This window comes from Myotis davidii, unplaced genomic scaffold (genome assembly GCF_000327345.1).
Source record: "Myotis davidii unplaced genomic scaffold, ASM32734v1 scaffold582, whole genome shotgun sequence".
NCBI classification, from domain to species: Eukaryota; Metazoa; Chordata; class Mammalia; order Chiroptera; family Vespertilionidae; genus Myotis; species Myotis davidii.
This window is the reverse complement of record NW_006294113.1, coordinates 1,071,481-1,096,827: the sequence shown is the minus strand read 5'-3', so window position 1 is coordinate 1,096,827 and position 25,347 is coordinate 1,071,481. Positions and strand designations below refer to the sequence as shown.

The 25,347-nt window shown below is 40.7% G+C and overlaps 2 protein-coding genes across 2 annotated transcripts in view; both read left to right on the top strand.

The window, feature by feature from the left end:
* PTPRR (protein tyrosine phosphatase, receptor type R) overlaps positions 1 to 13,058 on the top strand; it is a 122,218-nt gene extending 109,160 nt beyond the window's left edge. Inside the window, exon 12 of the mRNA XM_015566849.1 lies at positions 11,869 to 13,058. Within this exon, the coding sequence (XP_015422335.1) occupies positions 11,869 to 11,962 (94 nt within the window). The 3' untranslated portion in view covers positions 11,963 to 13,058. The remainder of the gene's footprint in view (positions 1 to 11,868) is intronic.
* Positions 13,059 to 13,691: 633 nt separating this feature from the next.
* Positions 13,692 to 25,347, top strand: part of PTPRB (protein tyrosine phosphatase, receptor type B) — a 106,470-nt gene continuing 94,814 nt past the window's right edge. The window contains exons 1-3 of the mRNA XM_006768154.2: positions 13,692 to 13,789; positions 15,059 to 15,454; positions 21,392 to 21,648. Coding sequence (XP_006768217.1) covers positions 13,735 to 13,789; positions 15,059 to 15,454; positions 21,392 to 21,648 — 708 coding nt within the window. The 5' untranslated portion in view covers positions 13,692 to 13,734. The remainder of the gene's footprint in view (positions 13,790 to 15,058; positions 15,455 to 21,391; positions 21,649 to 25,347) is intronic.

Here is a 25,347-nt window from a genome sequence, read left to right as displayed (position 1 = left end):
ATTCAGGACTTCTGATTTCTGACTCAAAGGTATGACTGTTATAGAGAAAGTAATCAGGCTTTTGGAATAGGTTTATTGTAAAGCTGCTTGAAAAAACACATATCTCTTTGGTAATGCTTTGCCAGTTTTAAAAAATGCAATGACACCATAATTTTTAAAACAATGCAATGACACCATAATTTTTAAAACAATTTTTAACATGAATGAGAGCGGTTTCACAAATAGAGTGATGATATCAGCAGTTGCTGTAAGAGTATAATTTTTTTTAATTTTTTATTACAAAGGGTAAGAGTATAATTTTTTTATCTTTTCATATAGATATTCATATGTCTTCTTTCTTTCCCTCCAATATTTATTTATTTATTTATTTTGCTTACAGTTGACGCTTAATAGTGTATTAATTTCAGGTGTACGGCATATAGTGATTAGACGTTTATATAACTTACAAAGTGATACCCCAGTAGGTTTAGTACCCACCTAACATCATGCATAGTTATTACAATATTATTGACTATATGCCTTAGGTTGCAATTTACATCCCCATGACTATTTTGTAACTACCAATTTGTGCTTAATACTCTGGTTTCTCTTCTGAACATATAAATCTTTCATCTTAAGTGTATAATTTGAGGGATATAGGAAAGTTGCCTCATCTCAAAATATCTACATAGGGAGGATGCCAAAAATACCTGTGTAAGGTCAACATCTATATTACTGCTAATTAGAGAGCCAATCCTTGGCTAAAAGGATCATTGCTCTTTAAAGTCCACTTAACCTAGAGATGGGAGTTGAGGGTGTCACTTTATACCTTCTCAGCTATTAACACTTTAATGTAAACGAAATAATCTATTCTTTCCAGTACGACAGTTAAAGAGAGTGTAGCTGCCTGCATTGTCAGTACATTCAGAACATGGGTTTCCGTGAAGGAGAATTGAAGTGAAAGCTCCAGAAGCTGGGTGTACCCGAGGCCCTGCAGTCGAGGAGACTGCAGACAACACCTGGTCACTGGAAGCAGGAAAGGCACAGGAAGGGAGCAGAAGAGCTCTAGCAAGGGACACCTTGCAAAGAGCTGCTGCCTCATTTGGGAAACCCAGTACCATAAAAAGTATTAAATATTTTTAGACGGTGACAGCAGAGCATTAACTTACCTGCAGGATCCTTCTCAGCACAGGGGGTGGAGCCTATCTGAGGGCACAGGTCTCAAGCCCATGAAGCCAGGCCCACTTGGGGTGTTTTTAGGTCGGGTGTTTGTGGATGGGCCTGAATCCTGTGTCCGGTGTCCTGCAGAACAGACACCCAAGGGCTTTGCTCTGAGTGCTGCCCCTGCATCCTGTGTTTGTTCATTCATTCAGACATTTACTGAACACCTCTTTCTGAATGTACATTGGGCACCCAGGTGTAGGAAGATAGATTCCTTAACAGACTTTCCCAGACTGTGTTTCTCAGAGCCACAGTTTCATTGTCAATTAAATGATGAGAGCCTGCTACGTGCCAAACGCTCTAAGACTGTATTCAGGAAAAAAAAATTCTCAATTAAGTTAGAGAAAAATACTATATTTCTTAGAACCCTCTCCACTTGGAGATTTACAAAAAGTACTGATGCATTAAAGGATCTGAAAAGTTCCCCAACCTGGAAGCCCATGGAACTTCCTTTTAAGCATTCTTCCACATTGGCCCCCTTTCCTCAAAGACTGCCTAAATGGAGGGAAAGAAGCTGTAAAATAATGAATACAAACTGTCCTTTCGGAAGCCCCGTGGTGCAGAGAAGACTGGAGGTGGCCTAGGGATGTGAGCCCCGGTGGGACCATCCAAAGGAGAGAGGAAAGGGGGGGACTGGCTGATTGGAGGCATCCAGCTTCCGATGGAACAAGGCAGACCAATGACAGAGAGCTGATACTTCCTACTCTGCAGTGTACCAGCCTTCTCCTATCCTCTCAGACCAGCTTTAACAATGACCTCTGGTCCAAGAGGTCCAGGCTGCGTACTGTCCAGCGTTTTTGACCATCTGCCCCCGCCACGTATAGCTGCCTCCACGGAGGAGCCCAGGACATGGCTAACAGCAGAGAAAAGGACACGGCAGTGACTTCGATGCTTAACATGGGGCTTGCTTCATGACCAAGTCGAGAGTTTGAGCATTCGGAAGAATCAAAATCCTGACGCCATCCCCCAACCCCCCATAAAAAAAAATGACAGTGCCTGATTATTGTGATCCAACATGACAAAAACAGGCAATTTGTATCCAGATCATAAATCCGCATTTTAGAATTCAAATGGTTTAGAGATGAGTCTGTTATGTTAAATGGATATTTCCAGTGTGACAACAATGACAAAGCCATTTGGTAGATTCCTCATTCTCTGGCACGACATTATTTTTTTTGGCTTTAAAGCAACTTCTATTAATAGATGCTACAGTTCTCACTGTAGGTTCGTGAGTCTGTGATTCTCCTTTTAATAATACTTTTGAGCATATTTTGGACTAAAATAGGATCTCTTTTTTCCCAAGTAGAAGGTCAAACTCAGTGCAAGGCACCCACAGGGTTTTATTTAGAGGTACATCGATGGATTATTCCATTAATTCTTATAACATTTGTTCATTAAACAATGAAGTGGGCAACAGTCATTTGGGACTGAGCGCTGCCAGTGGGACACGTAAGCAGGCAGCCGCTACAGCATGAAGTGGACCAGATGTCAAGGAGCCCGGTGCTGATCCTGGCTCTGCCCCTAATTTCCTGTGTGACCACTTGCTCGTTCTAGGCCTCTAGGTCTTATTTGTAAAAAGAGAGGTGGGACATATCAGTGGTCCCTTAGTCTTCTGGTATGAGGAGAACTTTTATAAAAGTAAAATAGCCCTAACCGGTTTGGCTCAGTGGATGGGGCGTCGGCCTGCAGACTGAAAGGTCCAGGGTTCGATTCCAGTCAAGGGCATGCACCTTGGTTGTGGGCACATTCCCAGTGGGAGGTGTGTAGGATGTTTCTCTCTCATCGATGTTTCTAACTCTCTATCCCTCTCTCTTCCTCTCTGTAAAAAATCAATAAAATATGTTTTTTAAAAAAGCAAAATATTTCCTGGACTTCAACCTGACAGTTGAATTTTGAAATCCATAATGCTTATAAATTAATTTTCATTCTAAGACTCACAACGATTAGTGATGCATATGTATGCATGTTTACTTGGCCATCTGATGATGCTGAGAGAACAAGTGGATTCAAAGACCCCTCCAATAAGGTGCCTTTTCTATCCTGGGATTCAGTGATGGGGAAGTGATTGGCTGGCTCCCCAAAATTTCTCTCAGCTATTGCATTCTTTGAGTCTGTGAGCCTTTGTTTTTGTAGAGAACAATGGAATTGCAATAACAGACAGTCATAACATTTGCCAAACACCTACTAGGAAAGAGAGGGTTTAAAAAAGTCTGGCCTCAAGAACATTGTACAAATCTTCATGTCAGGAGGAACCCAAGACCTAAAAAGAATGAATAATATATCCAAAATCACATAACAAATCTTGACCTTTTTTTAACAATCTGAATTGAACTTCCAATTTTGCTCAAATGAAATTGGCTAAATTTAGGATTTCTTTTTCCCCAAAAGGCTATTGTTTTCTGGGGTGGGAAACCTAAGTGGGTTAAGCACAAGTTTAAGAGAAAGAGGAAATTCACATTCTAATCCTGCTTTTGACGGTGACCCTGAACTAATCCTATATAATAAAACCCTAATATGCAAATCAACCGAACGGGGGAATGACCCGTCACTATGACATGCACTGACCACCAGGGGGCAGACGCTCAATGCAGTAGCTGTTCCCTGGTGGTCAGTGTGCTCCCACAGGGGGAGTGCGGGGAGCGCAGCTCAGCCAGAAGTTGGGCTCACAGCTGTCGAGCACAGCGCGGTGGTGGGAGCCTCTCCCACCTCCACAGCAGAGCCCTAGCTGGCAAGCAGACATCCCCCGAGGGGTCCTGGACTGCAAGAGGATGCAGGCTGGGCTGAGGGTCACCCCCCCCCCCCACACACACACACACACACACACTGCATGAATGTTGTGCACCAGGCCTCTAGTTGCTATATAAACCAGGAAAATTGTTTATCTCAAATGGTTTCAGTTTAGATTACTTATTATTAAAATCTGGAAATAACTACTATGACTTTCTTTTTTCTGTAAAAAGGGATAGTTTGCTCAATCATGTTTTCCTGTTGCCATACAAATATAAGTCAACAATTTTCAAAAATGATGGTAAAAAGAAAGGACCCAGTACATTAGTACTAAATTGGATACATTGTAATCATGGTTTATGACTTAGAAAGCCTTTCCATATCCTGCTTAAATCTTCTCATCTTAAATAGTACTAAATTAGTTGTGACTGTAGCACCTAATTAAGAATTCCAGTTGCTTCCATGATGTCTAGCTCCTGTGACAAGACATTCATTTAGGCTGTGTATGCCAGCATTTCACAGAAGTGACAGGAGGTCATTTACACATTGAGCATGAGAGAAGGACCTGTCCCTTTGAAAGGTAATAGTAATGATTGATAGTAATAAGATGGCCTAGGAAACTCAGAAAATGCTCACATGCACATCCATGTTACAGGAGAATGACTACAGAGCAATAGCGTGACCATCAGAAGGCAGGAAGGGAAGGACCATATTCTATTGCAGGTTGACGTCTTCAACTTTCTTGTCATCCTATTTCTTTTAATCCTATTTGGCACCTCTAGACACTGGAAGAACTTGAGAACAGAATTTTGGAAGTGAGACACAGAAAATAATATGCGATCCCAAGGCCTTTTCCTTTTCTCTCCCCCACCCCCACCCGAAACAGGAAACAGTCTGTCTTACCCTCCCATTTAAGAGTCAGCGGCGAGATCTGCAGTTGTCTTTGCACATCCTTACCTTGGAGGCCCGAAGTTGGAATGACATCCAGAGACCTTACTTGTAGCTTCCCAGACAGGATAGAAAAATGCTTCCAGTGTGCGTCATATCATTGTTTACATGTTTTGATTAATCACTGTAGTTTGATGGTTTTGTCTTTTTTTAACTACAATTATCTAAGAGGAGGAATATATGTGCCATCAGCTTCCTACACTGATGTGTCCCAAAAATATTCTCTGATTCCAAAACTTGTTTAAAATAACTTTAAAGCGCAAATTTCCACCTGTTGGGATAGTTTTTATCAACCTAGCTTTTACATTTATCCATATCCCTCTGCATTCCCAGCTAATCACAGAGATCCCTTAATTTGTGAATTTTGAAGATCTCATTTGAAAAACAGGAATTAAACATTTTGATTTACTTATTTTTAAGGACAATTAAAGCCCTAGAGATCGGTATGGAGTTACTTGACATCACAGTTCCTGAGACCATAACAAGAAGTCTTCTGGTAAAACAGATTATGCCAACTGACTCTCTCTCAAGTGGTTGCCAAGACAACCTTTTCCTTTTTCTCGGCTAGGAGTTAATTGACTGTTAACCTGGGTGTTCAGAAGAAAATTGGCTAATTTTCAAGGGGGGTGGAAATGGAACTCAAGACATACTAATCCACTGAATTTCCATTGAATTGTCACTTGATGTGTGTTGGCTTTTATGCCCTACAAATACTTTGGATCACAGCCATTCCAGAGAAAGTGTTTATGTTTAAAATTCTAGGTCAGAATCAGTCAAAGCATTTATGTGTAAGTTCTCCCTCCTTGCCACGCCATGACTTGGGGAACGCTTGGTCCGAGGTACCCCGAGTTACAGCAGCAGACATTAGCCTTGCTTGACTCCTGCCCAAGCTCTCAGAGATTTTACCCAAGAGGCACATTAACGTCCACACTTTTTGTTCTAAATTTACTGTACCAAACTTTACCGAAGGAATCCCAGATTTGAAAATAATAAAAAGCCAAGGAGCGCTGAGTCCCATTGTTAGCCCAGAAGTGAGTCACCGCTGCAGAATTTCTTGTGTCTACTGATTAGACCGGATGCTGCTGGGTGGTACGGCCGGAAAGGCTGCTGCTCCCTGTATGTGTGAGTTAATAGTCACAAAAGGTCACAATTTTAACATGTTAAAAACCAAATCTCCCTCCTGAGCATCTGGACGGGTTTTGGTTTTTCTTTTGTGTGTGTGGATGTGTGTGTGTATTTCCCCAAAGCATTCTCCTAGGAGCAAAGGGAAAAAACTAGATATTTTTCCTCTTCTAACCTGAATTTACCCCCAGCTGACATAGCTACGTGCTTCTCCGCATGCAGACTGAGACAACGCTGATTTTCAGGGTTGTTGACGTGAATGTGGTGTGAGATAGCTGCCATTTCTGGAGGGGCAGTGGCCCTGGGTCCTCTCTGGCCTGGCCAAACATAGTGTTCTTACTCTGTGGCCACAGAGCCACCAGGCCACTTAGCCGCACCACTTTTGCAATAAATGGAATGGTTTTCTTTCATGTGGAATGGGGCATAATTAGGGCAAACAAATAATTTATCATCCGAACCAAGCCACTTCTGAGAAGGAAAGGTGGCCCTATTAATAATTACACAGGACAGCAGGAGTCAGCCAGAACGGTGCCAGACAAACCGGATGTGTCGTCACCCTGCGCATAGGGCAAGCTAAGCGTTTACCAAAAGGATAAGAAAGGGAATAGGCAGCATTGATTTAGTACTCACTGAACGACAACCACTGCGCTTAGCATTTTAAGGAGTATCTCCTTGAACCCTTGCCAAACTTGAAACCTTACTAGGTAAATAATTGCTATTTGCCAGGTCAATGGTTTTCAAACTGTTTTTGTGAACAATGGGAAACAAAACAATGGGAAGACACAATCTTCCACAAGACACCCCGATGGAAAGCCAATAAGAAGCAGAACTGCCCTGGTCACAGCTGGCATCGGGAGCGAGTCCTAAAGACACAACCTCCTCCTCCACCAGCCTCGGCCCCTCAGGCACCGCTGCAGAAACCTGGGTTCCTGGGGTTTCTGGGATAGCCTGCAGCTGGACATCGATATGCTCTGACTCGTTGAATCCTCACAATCTGATGAGCTTTATTATTAATGTCACCTTATAAGTGAAGAAAGCCCAGCCGGGAAGGAGTAAATGATGTATCCAAAACTGTGAAGCTAGTAGGTTCAAAGGCAAGGATTCACACTTGAATCTGTCAGACTCTAAACCCACTTCTTTCCACATCACCTGCCTCCACCATAGCAGACATCATGGCTAATATTTAGACACATGTTTGGCTCTTTCCGCCTAGGCTTGCCTGACTTAGACAGTATTGTGTCCTCTGCTAGGCGTGTTCTCAGCTCTCCAAGGCCATCAGAGGCCTCATCCCAGGGCCTTGCAGCCAGCTCTGTTGGACCAAATAGCACCAAAGAGTAACAGTGAAAATAGCTAGCAATGTGGTGTCTTTATGTGCTCAGCTGTGTGCTAAACACTTTAGGTGGATTCTGCCATTTATGTCTCACAGCAGTGCTGTGAGGTATGCACTATTATTTTAGTACCTCATCATTTTGAAGATGAGAAAACTGCAAAGATTACAAAATAAGGTAAAGCAGCTCGTAAGTGGTAGAGACAGGATTTGTCTTGACTACAGTGTGTGGTGGTGTCTTTTTCCTCTTAATGTCCCTTACTGGTAATGAACCTGACACCTTAGCATCCCAAACCCAAACCTTTCCAAACTCACGACCATGCTCGTAGTGAACTGGGTCTTTTCCCCCTGTTTTTACCTGACCTTACTCTTTTTTGATAAACTAACTCCTCCTGGGCAGTAGGTATTGTAGCTTAATGTGTTTTACCTCCTGGGGAAACAAATTTGTGCTTCAAGAGGAACCTCCAAAGAGGGACCGTCTTTACCCACAATGTACTGAGTAATGGTGGTGACATCAGGCACCACCCAAACGATGATGGTCTAGCTATTTTGGGCCCCATAAGCCTTCTTCACGGAAGCATCATTTTGACCAACAGGGATGTATGTTAAACTTGGTTAACCTTGATTGAGTTTAAACCATGATCTATTGAAAGTCAAGGATTATTTTAATGCCTGATCTTTAAAAGGGAATTAGAAGATGCCTTTTAGAGTTCATTTAAAACACACACACACGAGCATTCTTGCTTCTTACCTTTGAGGACCAGCTTGCGTTAGGAATTTTACACCAGTAATAAAGATCCAGACTTCAGCAAGTCCATGGAGCCTTGTCTGATCTGAAAGACACCTATGGGCCAAGTCAGAACCTTCCTGGAAGATGAATTATTTCAGGGCTCTCCTGAGAGTTTCATAATTAATCTAGCACTATTCATTTACTCCATAAATATGTTTTGTACACAGGCACTATATTAGGTTCTTGGGTATATTTTTGACTATCGCCACTCTATAAAAAGACTGTATTTATCTCATAATGAGTGATATCCCCCAAATCTCAGATTTTAAGTTCTTACAAAGGTCCACAGAGTGTTCTGTATACCAATATATTCAATTAGACAATTATTCATATTTTCAAAGATGATAGTGATGAGTTCCTGAATTTGAATCAGTCTCCAGTGAATGTATGGTGTGAAGCCCTTTGCTCTCTTTCAGCTGGGAGTTTATCTGTTGTCATGTGACATGAAAATGGCGTGGCCTATGTAACCTGGATGTCCTACTTCTTTATAAATGATAAATGAACATGCTTGTTAAATATCTGGAAGACACAAAGCTGGGAATGGTAAATGGAAGCCTAATGAACTGAATGAATAGTGATGATGTCAGTAAATAAGAGCACTGTGCTAACACCAACATGTTGAACTTAATAGAAATAAATAGAAAGTCCTGCATTTAATTTTTAAAATTCAATAATGTAGGTTCAGGGTAGGAGAGAGCTCTAATTTTCATATTTAAAAAAACCCCAACCTGCATACTTTTTCATTAACCTAACCCTCCAATTGCTGAGTACTGGCCACCAGGTGGACACTGTGGGATCTGACCACCAGATGCATCTGCAAGTTAATTAGCCAATAATGTGCAACTCAAGTGAGAAAATGTTCCCACTGACTTGATCTCATTGGGAATAGACATAACACTCCAAGAAGGTCATAGTTGATAAAATAGCCTATAGAAGAGAGAGACTAGACTGGTGAGTGACAGGGAAACCAGACTGGATGGAAATATTGAATGGTCACAGGATGTTTAGTCTAGAGAAGAAAAGAGTATGGGACTTTGATGGTTGTTTTCTAGCATTTAGGGAGCTATTGTGTGACTACAGGAGGAGCCTTAAGCCTTTTTGGGGTTATTTTGGTTCATCCAATGGGGTGACAGTTAGAAAGGGATGGATTCATTTTGATGTCTTCATGCTTTCCTGCCAACTTTGAGGAAGGCTGCCCCTGAGGAGCCTCAGCCGACAAGGATTCCAGCAGAAACCGGCTGACCATCTGCCACGGGGACTGCTCTCTCTGCAAGGCTAGCTTGTGTGGGCGATTGACATGAGTGATCTCTGAGGATCTCTTCGATGTTAATTCTTCCATTTTTATTTTTCAAGTTAAGGGGGAAGTAAAACTTTTCATGTACCTTCCTTAAGCCTTCAGACACCCAAGGATTTTGCTAGCCTATTACTAAGTCCACTTCCTCATCTTCCCCACCTTCACTGGCTGAGACAACCTTGACTTAGTTAACGGAACGTCATAGAAAATACACTCCGAATGTTAAAATACACTGCTGACCCATTTGTAATAGTTATGAAGACCTAGACTCTGTCTCATTCATTCACCAGTTGGACATGTAAATACCAGTGATCATCAGAACAGACAGGAAGGAGGAACGCTTGCCTCAATTGAGCTGAATAGAGGAAATTCACAAGACCAGAGCCCATGAGACCCATTAGCACATTCAAGGCTCCATACATCTGCAGTTCAAGGGGGAGGGGTAATGGTGCCCTGAGCTGTGTGAGTGCTGGAGGGAGGGAGGCAGGTACCTCTCAGTCCCTGCAGCTGCCCTAAAATTTACTGTGGCTGTATCACTCGAGCTTCCCTGTCAATCTTCCAGACACCTGCTGTGTTCTAGGTGTGCCCAGAGGTCACCATCCAGCTAAGAGGAAGATTTACCACAGCCTCAGCTGCCCATTTCTGTTGCCAACTTATGACCAAGGAACACATGGCCAGAAAGTTGCCTTCAGTACAACAAAATGTACCGTTCTAGGGGGAAAGACTGATGAAACACTTCTGCCAAAAGTGGATGTCACTGGAAACTGCATATTTACCTCTTTATCTCTTACCAAATATATCACTTTGGCATCATGTAGATCTGTTTAGTTTAGAAGGGTGAGTCTTACTATCTGAATTTCTTGTATGCTTACATTTATAGAGGTTGACAAGTAAACATAGATACAAGCCCAGTTTTAGTTATTACCATTAACCAAAACCATGTTACAGTGAGGCAACATACCTTTTTTTTAAGTTGAAGTGTTTATATGATCCTATATAATAAAAGGCTAATATGCAAATTGGCCAAACAGCAGAACGACCAGTTGCTATGATGTGCATTGACCACCCAGGGGCAGATGGTCAATGCAGGAGCTTCCCCCTGGTGGTCATGTGCTCCCACAGGGGGAGCACTGCCCAGCCAGAAGCCCTGAGCCGGGCTCATGGCTGTCGAGTGGCAGCGGTGGTGCCGGGAACCTCTCCCACCTCCGTTGCAGTGCTAAGGATGTCCGACTGCCGAGGGGACCAGGCCTAAGCCATCAGTCAGACATCCCCCAAGGGCTCCTGGACTGTGAGAGGGCACAAGCAGGGCTGAGGGACACTCCCCTCCCCCTGGAGTGTATGAATTTCATGCACTGGGCCTCTAGTCTAAAAATAATTATTTAGAATGGTAACAACAGCTAAAACATTTCAAAATTAGTTGTATGATTTCAGAGTTAGGAAAACTTTATAGAACTAAAAATAGTTACTAACTGTGATGCAGTTATTCAGTAAGCAGGAAAAATAAGTAGGGTTTTATATTTCTATCTGGTAGCTCTGCCAAGCATAAGAACCTTTTATTATTATAGAGAGCAAAATATGAGATAGCTGTTTTATATATAAAAGTATAATGAGAAACATCATTATTTCTCACAAAGGCTGCTACCTTCTACTAATCCAATAACAACAGGTGTGCTGAGTAACTAGTGATGATACTGTTGATAACAGAGGGGAAACAGCAAGAACCAATCCCCTTTTTCCAACTCAGTTAAAGGCCCACCCACTATTGTATTTAGACATCAGTATGCTCTACCCAGAGACTGAGGTTGTTTCCATATAACACACTCAGACCTTTTCAAGGTAGTTGCTCTTTGTAGTTGTAGAAGGATCAACATTTCCTAGTTGAGTTTTGTTTAGTAAACCAACTTTCATCAATTTTAATCCAAGTGTATGAACCATTTTAACATGAGATGAATGACAAGACACCTGAGAAGTAATACTAACATTCCAGATGTTCATTTCACTCACTCATTGAAATAATTGAACCTTCACAAGAACCCTATGAAATAGGTGCTATAGTTATCCCACTTTAAAAAGAAGGAAACCAACACACAATAGGTTTTAAGAAACTTGTTCAAGATCCCACAACTAAGAATTGGCAGAAGAGAGACTTGAACTCAGATAGCCTGGCTGGTTTCCAAGTCCAAGTACTTAACCAAAAGGATGCACTGTCTCCCCAGTAATGGTAGGTCAGTGAAAGTAATCAAGTGTCTAGTGTGTACCAGGCACTGTGTTAATCCCTTTGTATACGTTAGCAGATTAAGTTCACCAGTTGGGTCATTCGGACACAGGTAAGAGGGACAACAAAAGATTCACCAAGTCTCCTGTTGATTGGCGTAACACCCTAGCTTGGATGTGGTTTCTGTTACTTAAGATTGCAGGCTATTAGCAGTAAGAAATTACTGTATTATATTTTCCTTGCAGAGGCGGAATGGTCCAAACCAGTGAGCAGTATGAATTTGTGCATCATGCTCTGTGCCTGTACGAGAGCAGACTTTCGGCAGAAACTGTCCAGTGATTATCTGAAGATGTACCAGGCCATCAATCTCTAGGGGTGACTAATCAGTTACCCACTTGACGCTTCTAGAAGAAGCTTCCTGGAATGAAAGAGAAGCCCTGAAGTCAAGCTGTGGCATGGACAGTGGAAGATGGCAACCCAGGAAAGATTGCCAGCCCCTTGTGTATGTGAATGCATTTGTAAGCAGCTCCTAAGTTATTCTGAAGGTCCTATGCTGATGGAGGAATGATGGACTTCTCCCACAGCTAAGCAGGATTTTGTTTTGTCTGTATTATCTGCCACCCGGAATGTATGTATGAAACACCCAGTGATACATGTCATCAGATGATGACTGGAAGAGCTGCTGAAGAAATTATTATTGTGTGTTTAGATGCTTTAATGTTTGCAAAATCTGTCTTGTGAATGGACTGTCAGCTGTTAAACTGTTCCTTTTTAAGTGCTATTATCTTTCTCAGTTACCAGAATCTTGCCGCTAAAGTTGCAAGTGATTGATAAAGGATTTTTAACAAATGAGTCCTTGTTTTTGAAAAAAAATCAAAAGCAGTAACTATTTTATATGGCAATGTGTCTTGATAATATTACCTACTAAATGTGTATTTATCAGTACCTCCTATCAATCAATTACAGAGCACAATGATTGTCATTGGGTATCTATGTATTTATTCTCTATTATTGGGCATAGAGGTGGTTGCTTCTCCAGAACTCTATTCACTGTATTTCTACATTGTGAGTCACTTTACTGTAAAAGGGAAAAACAAATTCGTAGCAACTCTGACGTATCAAGAACTTTAGATACTTGTCTCTCTTTTACTAAGAGTTTTTGAGTATGCTATCTACCTGGAGTCTCTTGCCCAATAAAAGGCAGTTGCTTTGGGCATGATCACCTGTCACTTTTCCAGAGGTTCTTCTAAAGGCTGCTGCCATGGGTATCCTTACATTTCAGAAAGGTTTTAATCCTCAAGAGACAAATAAAGCTAAAAACGACAACACAAAAACTACACTCAGCAAACACTAGATGTTCTGCTCAAATATGAATTTCTAATGCAGCTATGTTGACTTTGTTTCATACTGCCAATAAACTACTCTTAATACTAAATGTTGAGTTAAGCAGGTACTTTTTTCCTCTTTGGAGAGCGACTGTTATCTTTTGGGGGGAGTCTGCAGTAAATGATGTGAAGGGTTTAATTTTAGTCTCTGCCTCTCCCCAGGAGAGATGACTATCTCAACTGTAATACCCATTGTCATCACTTGAGGGATAATGACCTTGAAGTGCCATCATTATGTGGTTTTCCTTGAGAGACTCCCAGCACATCATTATAGGAGCAGTACATGTTTATGTCTTTCCAGCACTTGTCCTAGACCCTCAGAAATCACATGGTGTGGGTTTATTCAGCAGAAACCCATCACCTGAAGAGATGTAATGTTGGGGGAGCATTTAATTATCTAAGATTACAATTCTTTTCTTCCCTCTTGAGGTTAAGAAGTGCCAAAGGAATGGATTGGGGAGAAAACTTAGAAGTTTTATTCCATTCCTGGAGGCTGGAATTTTTTTTTCTACATAAAAAAAAGAGAGGTAATCATAATCCCTTCTTTCTAAGGAAACAGACAAAAGGACACTGGTGTAAAACTTCCCCCAAACAATTCAATAGGAGGAAGTGCTCGTCACTGACTTTCCCCCCCATGAAGGCACATTTCCTTCCCTGGTCTTTGCTTCTCTTATCTGGGAGAATTTTTCCCCCCAAAGCAAAGCATGAACAGTTGTTTAGTGGAAAATGGAGGCTGAATTTTACATGGCGCTTCTTACCTGCTTGATCTTCTGGAACCCAGGTAAGTGGGCCTGCCTCAGGGTCCTGACCCGTTTCTCTGGCAGCTGGCAGACGAGATTCTGTCCTTTGAAAAGTGCCTGAAATGAGGCGGAAATGGAGCCAGGTCTCCATGGCAGTTTAGCCGAAGATGAGGAGGAGGGGTGATAAAAGGAGCCAGGTCTGCCCACACTTGAAATTTCTCTCCAAACAAAAAGAAAAGGCCTCCTCACGGCCTGCAAATGCCTCGGCAGCTCCTGAAATGGCACCTTCACAGCAGAGAGGACTCCTGAGGAGATATTTTTATTATATAACAAACAGTCTGGGCCATTCTCCATGCTTTTGTCCAATTAGGTTATGATTTTGTATTTGTGTGTGTGTGTGTGAGTTAAAGAAAGAAAATATAAGCAATATAATTGAAGGGGATGAAGAAGTGTGGTGTGTTTAATTTGGAAGTTGCTATTTGGCAGAAAGGTCTGAATATTTTCATGGGAGCGCTGGGCAAACGAAGTGTAAGCACATTAAAAATGGTTTCTGAGCCCAGATGTCTCACTTTTTAATACTGATGTTTAATTGGGTATTTAATTTCTTATATTAAGAAATGCTGACAGTTTAATATGTTTATATTAAAGGGAAAAATTGCAGATATTGTTACAAAATAGAGAAATGATTCTAAGACTATACGAAATTTAGTTTGTGACAATCAATTCTTTCATTGGTTACTGTTTGCTAGGAAGGTGTGCTTAGAAGGATGTGAAAATTTCTTTTATTCTGGGGTAAATGCATCCAATTTTTAAATTTTTATTGAAACTGTGTAATTTATATACAAATACTTATTGCAATAATAAGTTAAGGATTGCAAAAAAAAAGGGTGCCCTTTAAAGTTGGGGGTCGAGGTGGGGTGGAAAGAATAAAATGTTTAAAAGGGAACTGAGCTTTTCACAATTTCAGCATATTTAATTGGACTAAAACCTCACACCATCATCTTTGAATATTTTTGTTTCTTTTCTAAGCTTCCTGTCAGTATTTCAATGGGGGGCGGGGGGGGGAGGATTCTTCCCTAAACCATGTGAAAGTAAAAGAAAGGGAACTAAGGGAGACATTTTGACACTGTCAGCCTTGTGGTTTTAAGTTCCATGTGTTGAGTCTGGGAATATTCACTTGTGATGATTGCAATAGCAAAAGATACGTGAGCCTGCCATTTTCACTGGGCTGATGTGTGGGCGGGTTGCTTTGTTTTCTGATGGGCTTTGTGATCTGTTACCTGGTGCTAGATGAGCTTTTCATCTTCCAGAGGGGTTTCAGATCGTCCATGTCCAGAAACAACAGTGCCTTTTCGAAAATAAGATCGTGTCCATGGGCTCGTGCAATGGGACGGAGAAGAACCAGCAGTGGATGTGGACTGAGGACGCAAAACTCCTTCACCTGAAGTCTGCACTGTGCCTGGGCATCTCCAACTCCTCTGGTGGCCCTTCCCGATCAGCCATCTTTGTCCACTGCTCCCAGGCCCCCCGATGGACTTGCTATGAGAAGACAGGGTTCCTTGAGGTGAAAAATGCCTCTCTCTTTCTCAAGAAACAAGGCACCAAGGCAGTGGTCAAAAAGGGCAGGAAATACCTCCATAGCTGGATGAAAAGAGATGTCAACAAGGAGGGAAAACCAGTCAATGAAAGCCTCTGCTTAAAAAAAGGTGAGCTATTCCTTTCAGAATCAATGCTGAAAGTTCCGCTAACTGTCCTGTTTTGTCACATTCAAGGGAAGTCTATGTGCCCCAACACAATTGCTATGGAAGATTCATAAGCTAATGGAAATGGATCATGTGGTGCCCACCAACATGGAAAACTTCTTTGTCCTCATTAAAATAAACCCAACTCTCTCTCTCTCTCTCTCTCTCTCTCTCTCTCTCTCTCTCTCTCTCTCTCTCTCTCCTTTCTTTTATTTTTTCTTTTATTAATTCAAAAATATTTCTTGAGTTTCTTTTTTGTGCCAGACACTAGGCACTCTAGTTAAGCACTGTAAAGTATGGAGATGCAGATCTAGGCATAGACAAGCATACATGTGTAATGTAAAGCCAATGATCAGGAAATTAAAAATTTTGCTGATGTAGACACTTCTGTTCTCTGCTTATGAAGAACTATTAGAACATCAAAATGGTGCCTGAGAAGACTGGAAGGATAACAAACTGTGCTTGTGCTTGTGCCTGCTACCTTATAATTGTGCTAAAGCAAGTGTTATACCTATATACATTCAAAATAGTTGTAGGTGTGGTTTTTGTTTTTTTTGTGCCACAGTTGTGCAAATTTTAACTCTGGTTTTTTTTAGAAGTCCACCCCCCTCCCAACATACATTACCAGGTATGTTTATTCAGTGGTTAACTGTAAATGGTTGATTCTATCCACTTTACTCTTGAAGTCCATCATTGGACACGTTTTGTATGAACATCAAAGGAGATGGTTTTTCCATGAATTACCTTCCATCTTGAATTCTCCACTGAACCTGTATGTACTTTTTGGCATCTAAATAAACGCAGTGGGCTCTTTTATGATAGAAGTTGAGTGTTGTAGTCCCTATTCTTATAAAACTTGTGACTATGAGAATAAAATAAAAATATAAAAGTCAGAAAAGTCAACTTTATCAGAGAATACAAGAGTGTTGTAGTCCCTATTCTTATAAAACTTGTGTCTATGAGAATAAAATAAAAATATAAAAGTCAGAAAAGTCAACTTTATCAGAGAATGCAAAGCTGTATTCCATTGTGTAAATGTACAACAATTTTCCTACTGCTCTGCTGATGGGCACTTGGGCTGTTTCCAGATCTCAGCTATTGTAAACAACACTGCTATGAACACAGGAGTGCATATATTCTCTCTGATGCGTGTTTCTGGCTTCTTAGGATATATCCCGAGAAGTGAGATCACTGGGTCTGATAATTAGTGACACTGAGCATGTTTTCATATATCGCTTGGTCATCTGTATGTCCTCTTTGGAGAAGTGTCTATTCAGGTCCTCTGCCCATTTTTTAATTGGGTTGTTGGTCTTCCTTTTGTTGAGTTGTGTGAGTACTTTATGTATTTTGGAAATTAACCCTTTATCAGATGTATCATTGGCAAATATGTTCTCCCATACAGTGGGTTCCCTTTTCATTTTGATCCTGGTTTCTTTTGCAGTGCAGAAGCTTTTTATTCTCACATAGCAGAATTTTCACTGATACAACTCTTAGGGCAAGAGAAACAAAGGAAAAAATAAACAAGTGGAGCTAAACCAAATGCCTTTTTTAAAAGAGTTGATAAGTAAATAATATAATCTAAAGCACAAATATGAATGTTGTTCATCCATAAGATGTGAACTATTTTACTAAATTCTTCAGTTAAGGACACTTTCTGAAATTTTAATTATTCCTTTTACTATTTCCAATAGTTATTTAGGCTATTATAATCTCCTTCCCTTTCACTTCACCTTTATTCTAGCCCAATCTTGTTTAATATGTTTAATTTATTTATATAAATATATATACATATAAACATAAAACAGTCTTTGTCTAAGTCATCATCTGTTTTGTTTATCTCTTTTCCATATTATTTTCCCACTTTTAAAAGGCATATTATATTTGGCATCTTCCTAGAGATAGAAAGTACCAACATAGTTAAAAATTCCTACTACCAAAATGAGTTTTATTCAAGTTATTATGTTTTCAACATGCTTGAAAATTAAAGGAGGGAAACTAACAAATTGTGTATTGTCTTTATAATAATTATACAAAATTCCATTTCTATTATTGATTATATTTGAGCCAATCACTGATTTTTTAAAATATATTCAAAATATGATCTTAATATGGTGCAGTGATTGCAAATCACCTTATAGGTAAACTATTTTCAACTTAAATGCAAAACTTTTTAGACTGGACAAGGATAATTCACCTTTTCTGGAATCATGTTCTAAGAGGAATTGTGTATAATGTGAAAACAATGTAGCAGCAATGGTACAATAAAGCTTTTTAAAAATAGCTTCAACATATTGTTCCATTGTGTGACAACTTTTCCTTGCATTTGTCAAAACACATCTTGCTCTTTCATGAACTGTAAAATATATATACCTTTTAAAGCACATCAGAATTTATAGATCTCAAAACAGCCAAAAATCTACTATTTTTATAATTTCATAGCACCCATTTCAGCAAAGAGTTCAGGAGATGGAAAGATGAACTTCTTTTGATCACTTTACATCTTTCTATAATGGATTTTCTTTCCTTCCATCTATTTTATAATCTTTTCATACCCACAAAAGGACCCTAGCTGGTGTAACTGAGTGGTTAGAGCATTGGTCTGTGCACCAAAGTGTTTCAGGGTTTGATCAAGGGTATGTACTTCAATTGCAGGTTTGATCCCCAGTTGGGGCATGTGCAAGAGGCAACCAATCAATGTGTCTCTCTCATATCAATGTTGCTCTCTTCTCTGGCCCTCCCCTCCCCCACTCTCTCTAAAAATCAATGGGAAAAATATTTTCCAGTGAGGATTAACCAAAAAATAAAAATAAAAATACCCACATCAGGAATAATTAAATTTCAGTTTTTGCTTGTGGTGTGTATGTGAATAAAATCATATACTTAGATGTATATTAGAATCACCTGAGAATGTTGCTAGAAATGCAGGTGGTGGGTCCCACACCAAATCTACTGAATCACAATTTCTAGGGGAAGGGCCAGGCTCCAAAGGTGATTCTGATGCCTACCAAAGGCTGTGAACCACAGCTTTAAATTTCACAAAATTTGGAAACAATGTTAAACTAAAACTTCTTTCCTGCTTCTAAAATAGCACAAGTTAAAAACACAGGCGCCAAATGAAGGGGTACTTAACTTGGATATTCTGTAGATTCTTTCTTTGGAAAAAGGTGGTGGCCTAAAATGGAAATGAACTTGTTTGGTTAGGGGTGTTTTATAAATAAATGTAGATGGTTAATTAAAGACAATTACAGAAGACTAGAAATTTTTCTGTAAGATATTTCAAAACCAAATGCAGTGGTAGTAAGCTGTTATTCACAGAGGACATTTCAAGAATGTTTTGATCATTTATCTAATTTTGGGAGAGTCTTATTTCATCCATTGAGTTAATTATGAAAATTGACAAATTTTTCTAAAAGTTCTTAGGGTGAGCACTTAGCAAGTGCTCCTTAGCAAGAAAGAGTAAACATAGGCCTACATGCTAAGACATGTAATTACATGCTAGGTATTTGAAAGCTGTTTTTGTCTTAACCCATCATTAAATCTTTTTTTTCCCTAAGTTCTAAGAGCTAAAATTGCCACAGGTTGTAATCAACTCAGAGGATCAGCATTGGCCAAAGTTCAAAATGACCAAAATACTAATCTCTACATACAGAAATTTTTATATCCCAGCAAAAGAAATATCTACTTAAAGGGACATTCAATTACCTAACTCAATTAAGACAAGTTTTAAGACTGTTTCGTGGAGTTGGAAGTCTCCCTAACATTATAGTTGGGTTTGTCGTGTTCAGTTGGGTTTAACACTCCAGGGATAAATAAATCCCCTGGTCTGTGTTCATTGTGCTCCCCCAAGCACAATGGCAGTGATAGTGGCACTGGATTCTGAAAGATAAAAACAAATAGAAATTAAAGGGGAAAATCTATCAAAGCCTAGATCTAGTAGAAGTGCTGTAGAGTTGACATAATCACACAACACCCAGTTATATTTAAACTAGAGGCTGGGTGCATGAAATTTGTGCACAGGGGGATCCCCACAGCCCAGCCTGCGCCTTCTCCAATCTGGGATCTCTCTCACAATCCTGGACCACTGGCTCCTAATCACTCACTGTCTGCCTGCCTGGTTGCCCCTAACTGCCTCCCCCACCCCCCACTGGCCTGGTCACCTCTCACTGCCCCCTCCTGCCAGCTTGGTCACCTCCAACTGCCCCCCCTCCAGCCTAGTCACCCCTCATGGCCCCCCAGCTGGCCTGGCCACCCCACACAGCCTGCTTGTTCAGTCATTTGGTCGTCCCTCACTAACCCCCCTGCCAACCTGGTCATAGGCAGCCACCTTTATGAGGATGTGATGGTCAATTTGCATATTACCTCTTTATTATATAGGATTTCAGATAAATGACAAATAATTTTAGTATATTTATAATATACAATATAATATAACCTTTGTAACATTATGTATTTGAGATATATTAAATATGCTGAACTATTGGTTGTTTAACACTGTAATTTAACTAGGCATCATGTGTTTTTATTTGCTAACTCTAGCACCTTATGTACAGGTTACTTTACATAACCCTCCACATCTCATGGAAAGAATGCTTAGTAGCCATAATTATTTTATTAACTTTTAAGAGCACTGCTATTTACATCTTGCTAAATTTTAAAAATACCTTTTCCATCTTTATTCTCTTTTTATACCAGATCCCCCTCTTTTATATATACATTATCATATTAAATGTTAGTTTAAATTGGAATAGAAATGAATGAGGTCCAAAAAAGGGGTCAGTAAGGTGGACCAGAACTGGGAAAATGTGATGACTAATAGCATCTCCCAGAGACCTCCGCCTGACACATAGTGATTATTTAATAAATAGCTGTTTGAATGAACCAGTAAAGGAGCAGTAAAAAAGATAAATTTTCTTCTGCCCATCTCTAACCAGAAACTTTCAAAGTTATGATTATCTAATTGGGCAAGATTTTGTGGGTTTTTATATCCCGGAACAAAGAAACAGAATTTCCAAAGGATGAGCCCCAGAAATCAGGATTTTAAAAAGATTCCCAGGTTATATTAATGTGCAGCCAAGGTTGAGAACCACTGCTCTAGAGTATTGCTTCGCAAAGAGTGGTCCAAAGACCATCAGCACCACATCACCATGAACTTGTTAGAAGAGCTGAATCTGACACTGTCTGTTGAATCAGAATTTGCATGTTAGCAGGATCCCCATGAGATAGAAGCACATTTTAAAATTATAGCTAGGAAAACAATTCACAAACCAATTTTTTTAAAGTATAGTTAATTCCGCCTTGCAGAGCAAAGCTGTAAATTAATTAATCCTACCAGCTCTTAAACCAATTAACTGTTCTTCCAAAGAGAAGGAGCTCAGAAAGTAGAACTGTCCCATGATTTGGTCTCACATAGTCAGGATCAGAAACAGTTTGCACTATGGTTAAAGAAATGCCGTTAATTTCTCAAGGAATTGGCAATCTTCGTGGCAAAGTTCGGCAAGTCATTAACAGTGATTCTCAATCTGCTACTTTGTTTAATGACAGAAATTGTGAAAGTCCCACACAGAAGAAAAGTACATATGTTCATATATGCAGAATTTTGCATGAGGCTTTTAGAGATTCATTGAACCCCTGAAACCAAGTCAGCGAACCCTAATGTTCACAGAGTGAATTTAATTCTTTCTCCTACACAGAGCTGGGATGTTGTTGCTAGATAAAGATGGGCGAACTGAACAGGGCAAATGAGCATGGTGATACTCAATGTATCTCTGATTTTTCATATAACTAAAGCTTATCCACACATCCGTCATTAAAGAGTCTTCTTTTTCTAAGTAAAATTGCTTTTGTGCAAAGAATCCATAAAACATGAGGGTAATTTTAGCAACTGTCCTTTCTTTACCTCAGCTGGCCTGGGAGCAGAATTTTCAGTAAGGAGCATTAGGAACACGTCTCCTCCCCAAATCCCCACTGCGTTTAATGCTGCTCCGTACAGCCCAGACCAGCTCATTAGCAATACCACAGAGGCCTTCACCAGAACTACTCCCGAAAACTCCAGCCGAAACAGCAGCCAGGGGCAGCCCCCCAGTCTGCAGGTGACTGGAAGTACAGAAACATCATCAGTTCCCTGGACTCCTCGGCCCTTCTCCACCACCACTGAGGAGGTAAGAGGACTAGGGGTGTGGAGTGTGGTTTGTGAAGCTCTCAGAAAGCCCATCACTTGAAAGGCCTTGCTTTGTGGGGAATGCCCCTATTCAAGCAGACGATCAGGCTCTCTTTGTCCCAGCTGTGAATTGTACGTGAATGCATTTTTTTTTTGTAATGAGAAAAATCTTTAAAGTTGAATGAAAAATTCTACATCTTTCCAGCATGGACATAATTAGGCCACCATGGCCACCTTTCTGAACCGAAGTCAGGGTTCATAGTCGCATGCATAACCTAAAAGCAGGAAAGAGAACTTTAAATCAGTACCCTGTAGGTCCCCCTGCGTTTATGTCACAATCACGTGTGCTCATAAATTAGGAAGGAGAAATAGTCACAAAGCAATGGAAGGTTTGGGGGTCACTCTCATTGATTTGTAAGCATGGTCAAGGGAAGCTAAGTCTCATACCAATTGCACATCAGCATCCACAGAAGGACAGATGGATCAAGTGGCCGAGCGGCTGAGATGACAGGGCATAGAGACTGCGGGCATACTGTTTCTGTTACAGGCGTTTGTCTCTTCGGTTTTGCTTTCCACTCGGGGTTTTAGGCTACCCTTTTAGGCAATACAGAATAATTAAGGCGAATCAAACACGCTAAGGTTTCATTGCTTATTAGGATAATCAATCCAAATAATTTAAAGAAAACAAAAGCCCCACGCTATGCATATGACTTGTTCATTTTACTGCTCTTTCTTCTGCTTTGTGCAGTATTTAATATTGCAGATGGTTTCCAGAGAGTGAGCCAATACTTCATTATTAATCACAAAATAAATATAGCCAGACCTTTGAACAATCATTGGGACTTTATTTTTATCTCCACTTTTCCTTTGCTCCAAACCAGCGGTTCTCAACTTGTGGGTCGAGACCCCTTTGGGGGTTGAATGACCCTTTCACAGGGGTCGCCTAAGACCATCGGAAAACACATATATAATTACATATTGTTTTTGTGATTAATCACTATGCTTTAATTATGTTCAATTTGTAACAATGAAAATTGGGGGGCACCACAACATGAGGAACTGTATTAAAGGGTCACGGTATTAGGAAGGTTGAGAACCACTGCTCTAAACCTTCCCTGTGATCTGGCTCTTCCCTGGCTTCTGGACACTCTCTACATCTTTAAAACTCAAAATTCACTCTCAGTCCATTTACAAAAATACCCATTTCAGGATAACCCAAACTCTAAATTCAATTTAAATGTTCGCTTCTCCTCTCTCATCATCTACTATCAGTTTGAACTTGAAGAAGTAGAAAAAGGAAGCATGTCCAAACTCTCTCACTCTCCAGCTAGCTTTTACCCACCTCTTCTCATTTGATCACTATGGTTTATGTTCTGTCTGCGCTTAGAAAGTGGAAAGGAAGACAGGAAATGGAAGGAGAGCTGGTACTTATGAATGCCGTTATGAACTGGCACTGTGCTCTCCCTCATTTTCCAAATCCAGAGCCCTCACCACTTCCTTTTGAAATGGAATGCTTCTTGGTGGCGTACTTTCTCATTTTGGCTGACTGTGCCTTAGCCAAAACTGCATTCTAACATCAGTTTAGAAGAGTATTCACTTACATATGAGCTTAAGTATTTATATTACTTTTTCTGTGCTAATGTATATATTTTTATATAATATTTATATTCTAGAGGTCCAGTGCACAAATTCATGCACAGGTGGGGTCTGGCCAGCCCACCCCAATGGGGACCCATCAGGCTGGGGAGAGGAGGGACCGTGGGTGTTTGGCCAGCCGGCTCTGCCCCCGATTGGGGTGTTGGGAGCGGGCCGCCGGGCAGGGGTGGGGGTGGGGGGCAATTGGGGCCTGGATCAGGCTGGTTGGCTGCCACAGTGCATGTCATAGCCATCGGTTATTCTGGTTGTTCTGGTCATTCCACCGTTCCAGTCGCTGGGCTTTTATATGTACAGATAATTAGGTGCATCAAGTAAGAAGCATGCTGAATAAAAACTACAATGGAAACATACATGTCTGAACACCAAAGAGTTGCTTTTAGAAAAAAATGTTTTTCCGTATTTTGTCCAGGTTTGACCTGGTAAAACAAACATATGGAGAGCCCAGAGGTGGCCGGGCTCCACTGGGATGAGTGCAGGACACCGAGCTAGAGCTCAGATGCAGGTGTGCCAGCCTCGGGCCCACCCAGCACTGGGTTACAGAGCTCAGGTGAGCCAGCCACCACAGCTGGGTTGGCAAGTTCAGGTCATGGCAAATACACTGTGGGGTTTTTTGTTTGTTTGTTTGTTTGTTTGTTTGTTTAGCCCTTTTCTAAAGTGAAATCCACTGTAACATCCATGACCTTTCCTGTGAGGCACCAGAATAACTATGCAACTGACTATCTCATGTTCCCATTTTCCTTGAGCTCAGGCAAAATCTTAACTCCATCCTGGGAAGTTGAGTGTGTAGAAGCCGTGCTCTTTCCAAAGGCAGGCTCTAGAACTGCAGTTTTCCAGGACCCTCAGACTTCAGTCAAGGCTGGCATGCCTGGTCATTATTTGATTTATCGGAAGAATTTGCTTTATAACAGTCAACTAGGAACAGCTGCAGTTAGACACTTTAAAAAGTAAGTGAGTCACTTGTGAGGTAAAATGCCTGTCCTTCCAAAGTAATTTTGTTTTTGTTTTACTCTTGATAGGATTATTTATTTATTTATTTATTTTCTATTTCATTGTTTTTCTTGGGGTGACTGGTTAATAAAATCACATAGGTTTCGGGTGTACAATTCTATACACATCTTCTGTATATTGTATTGTGTGTTCACCACCCAAGTCAAGTCTCCTCCCACTTATCCTCCCTATACCGTCTTCTACTTCCCCCACTTCCCTTACCCTCTGGTAATGGAAAGTAACTTTGAAAGGTACTCTACCCCAACACCCAGAAGGGTATAAGAGAGAAATAAAATCGTTTGACTTAATTGCTTGGAACTGTGTAAAAAGAAAATCTCTGTGTGCCAGTTGTTTTGTTTATCAGATAGCACCTAGTGTGTGAGGATGTGGGATTGGCTTCGCAGAGCTGGGCCATGAGGAAGGTAGGAACTCCACCTCTTGATGGAAAGAGCGGCAAAGCCACATGGCAAGGGCCATAGATATTGGGTGGGAGCCATCTGTGAGCATCGAACAACCCACCATTGTGGTACTATTAGTTGTATTGGTATTATTAGTATTTCACAGATAAGATGCATTAAACTTAAAGAGGTTAAGAACTTGTCCCAAGTTGGATGATTAGAGAATAGCAGAGCAATAAGAGTACACACACACACACACCTGCACCCCCAGTCACAATCTCTGACATAAAGCTCCTGTTCACACACACACACACACACACACACCTCTGCACCCCCAGTCACAGTCTCTGACATAAAGCTCCTGTCAATGAAGGTTAATGCCAAGGAGAACACAATTTGGAACCCAGCAATCACTCAGTAATGCTACTGCAAAGTTTTCCTAAGTTGGCTCTTTTTATAGCAGAATTTTTCCTACTTTTCTCCATTAACCTCTTTCCTCACATCTTTACCTGCAGTGTTAGGGATCTATCTTTGGAAGGTTGTAGATTTGGGCCAATATTTGGCTTCAAAAGTCTCTCTCCTCTCTCTTTCATTCTCTCACCCTCGACATGAACTAACATATAGCAGGTGCCTGGAAAATAGGGTTTAATTACTGTTAG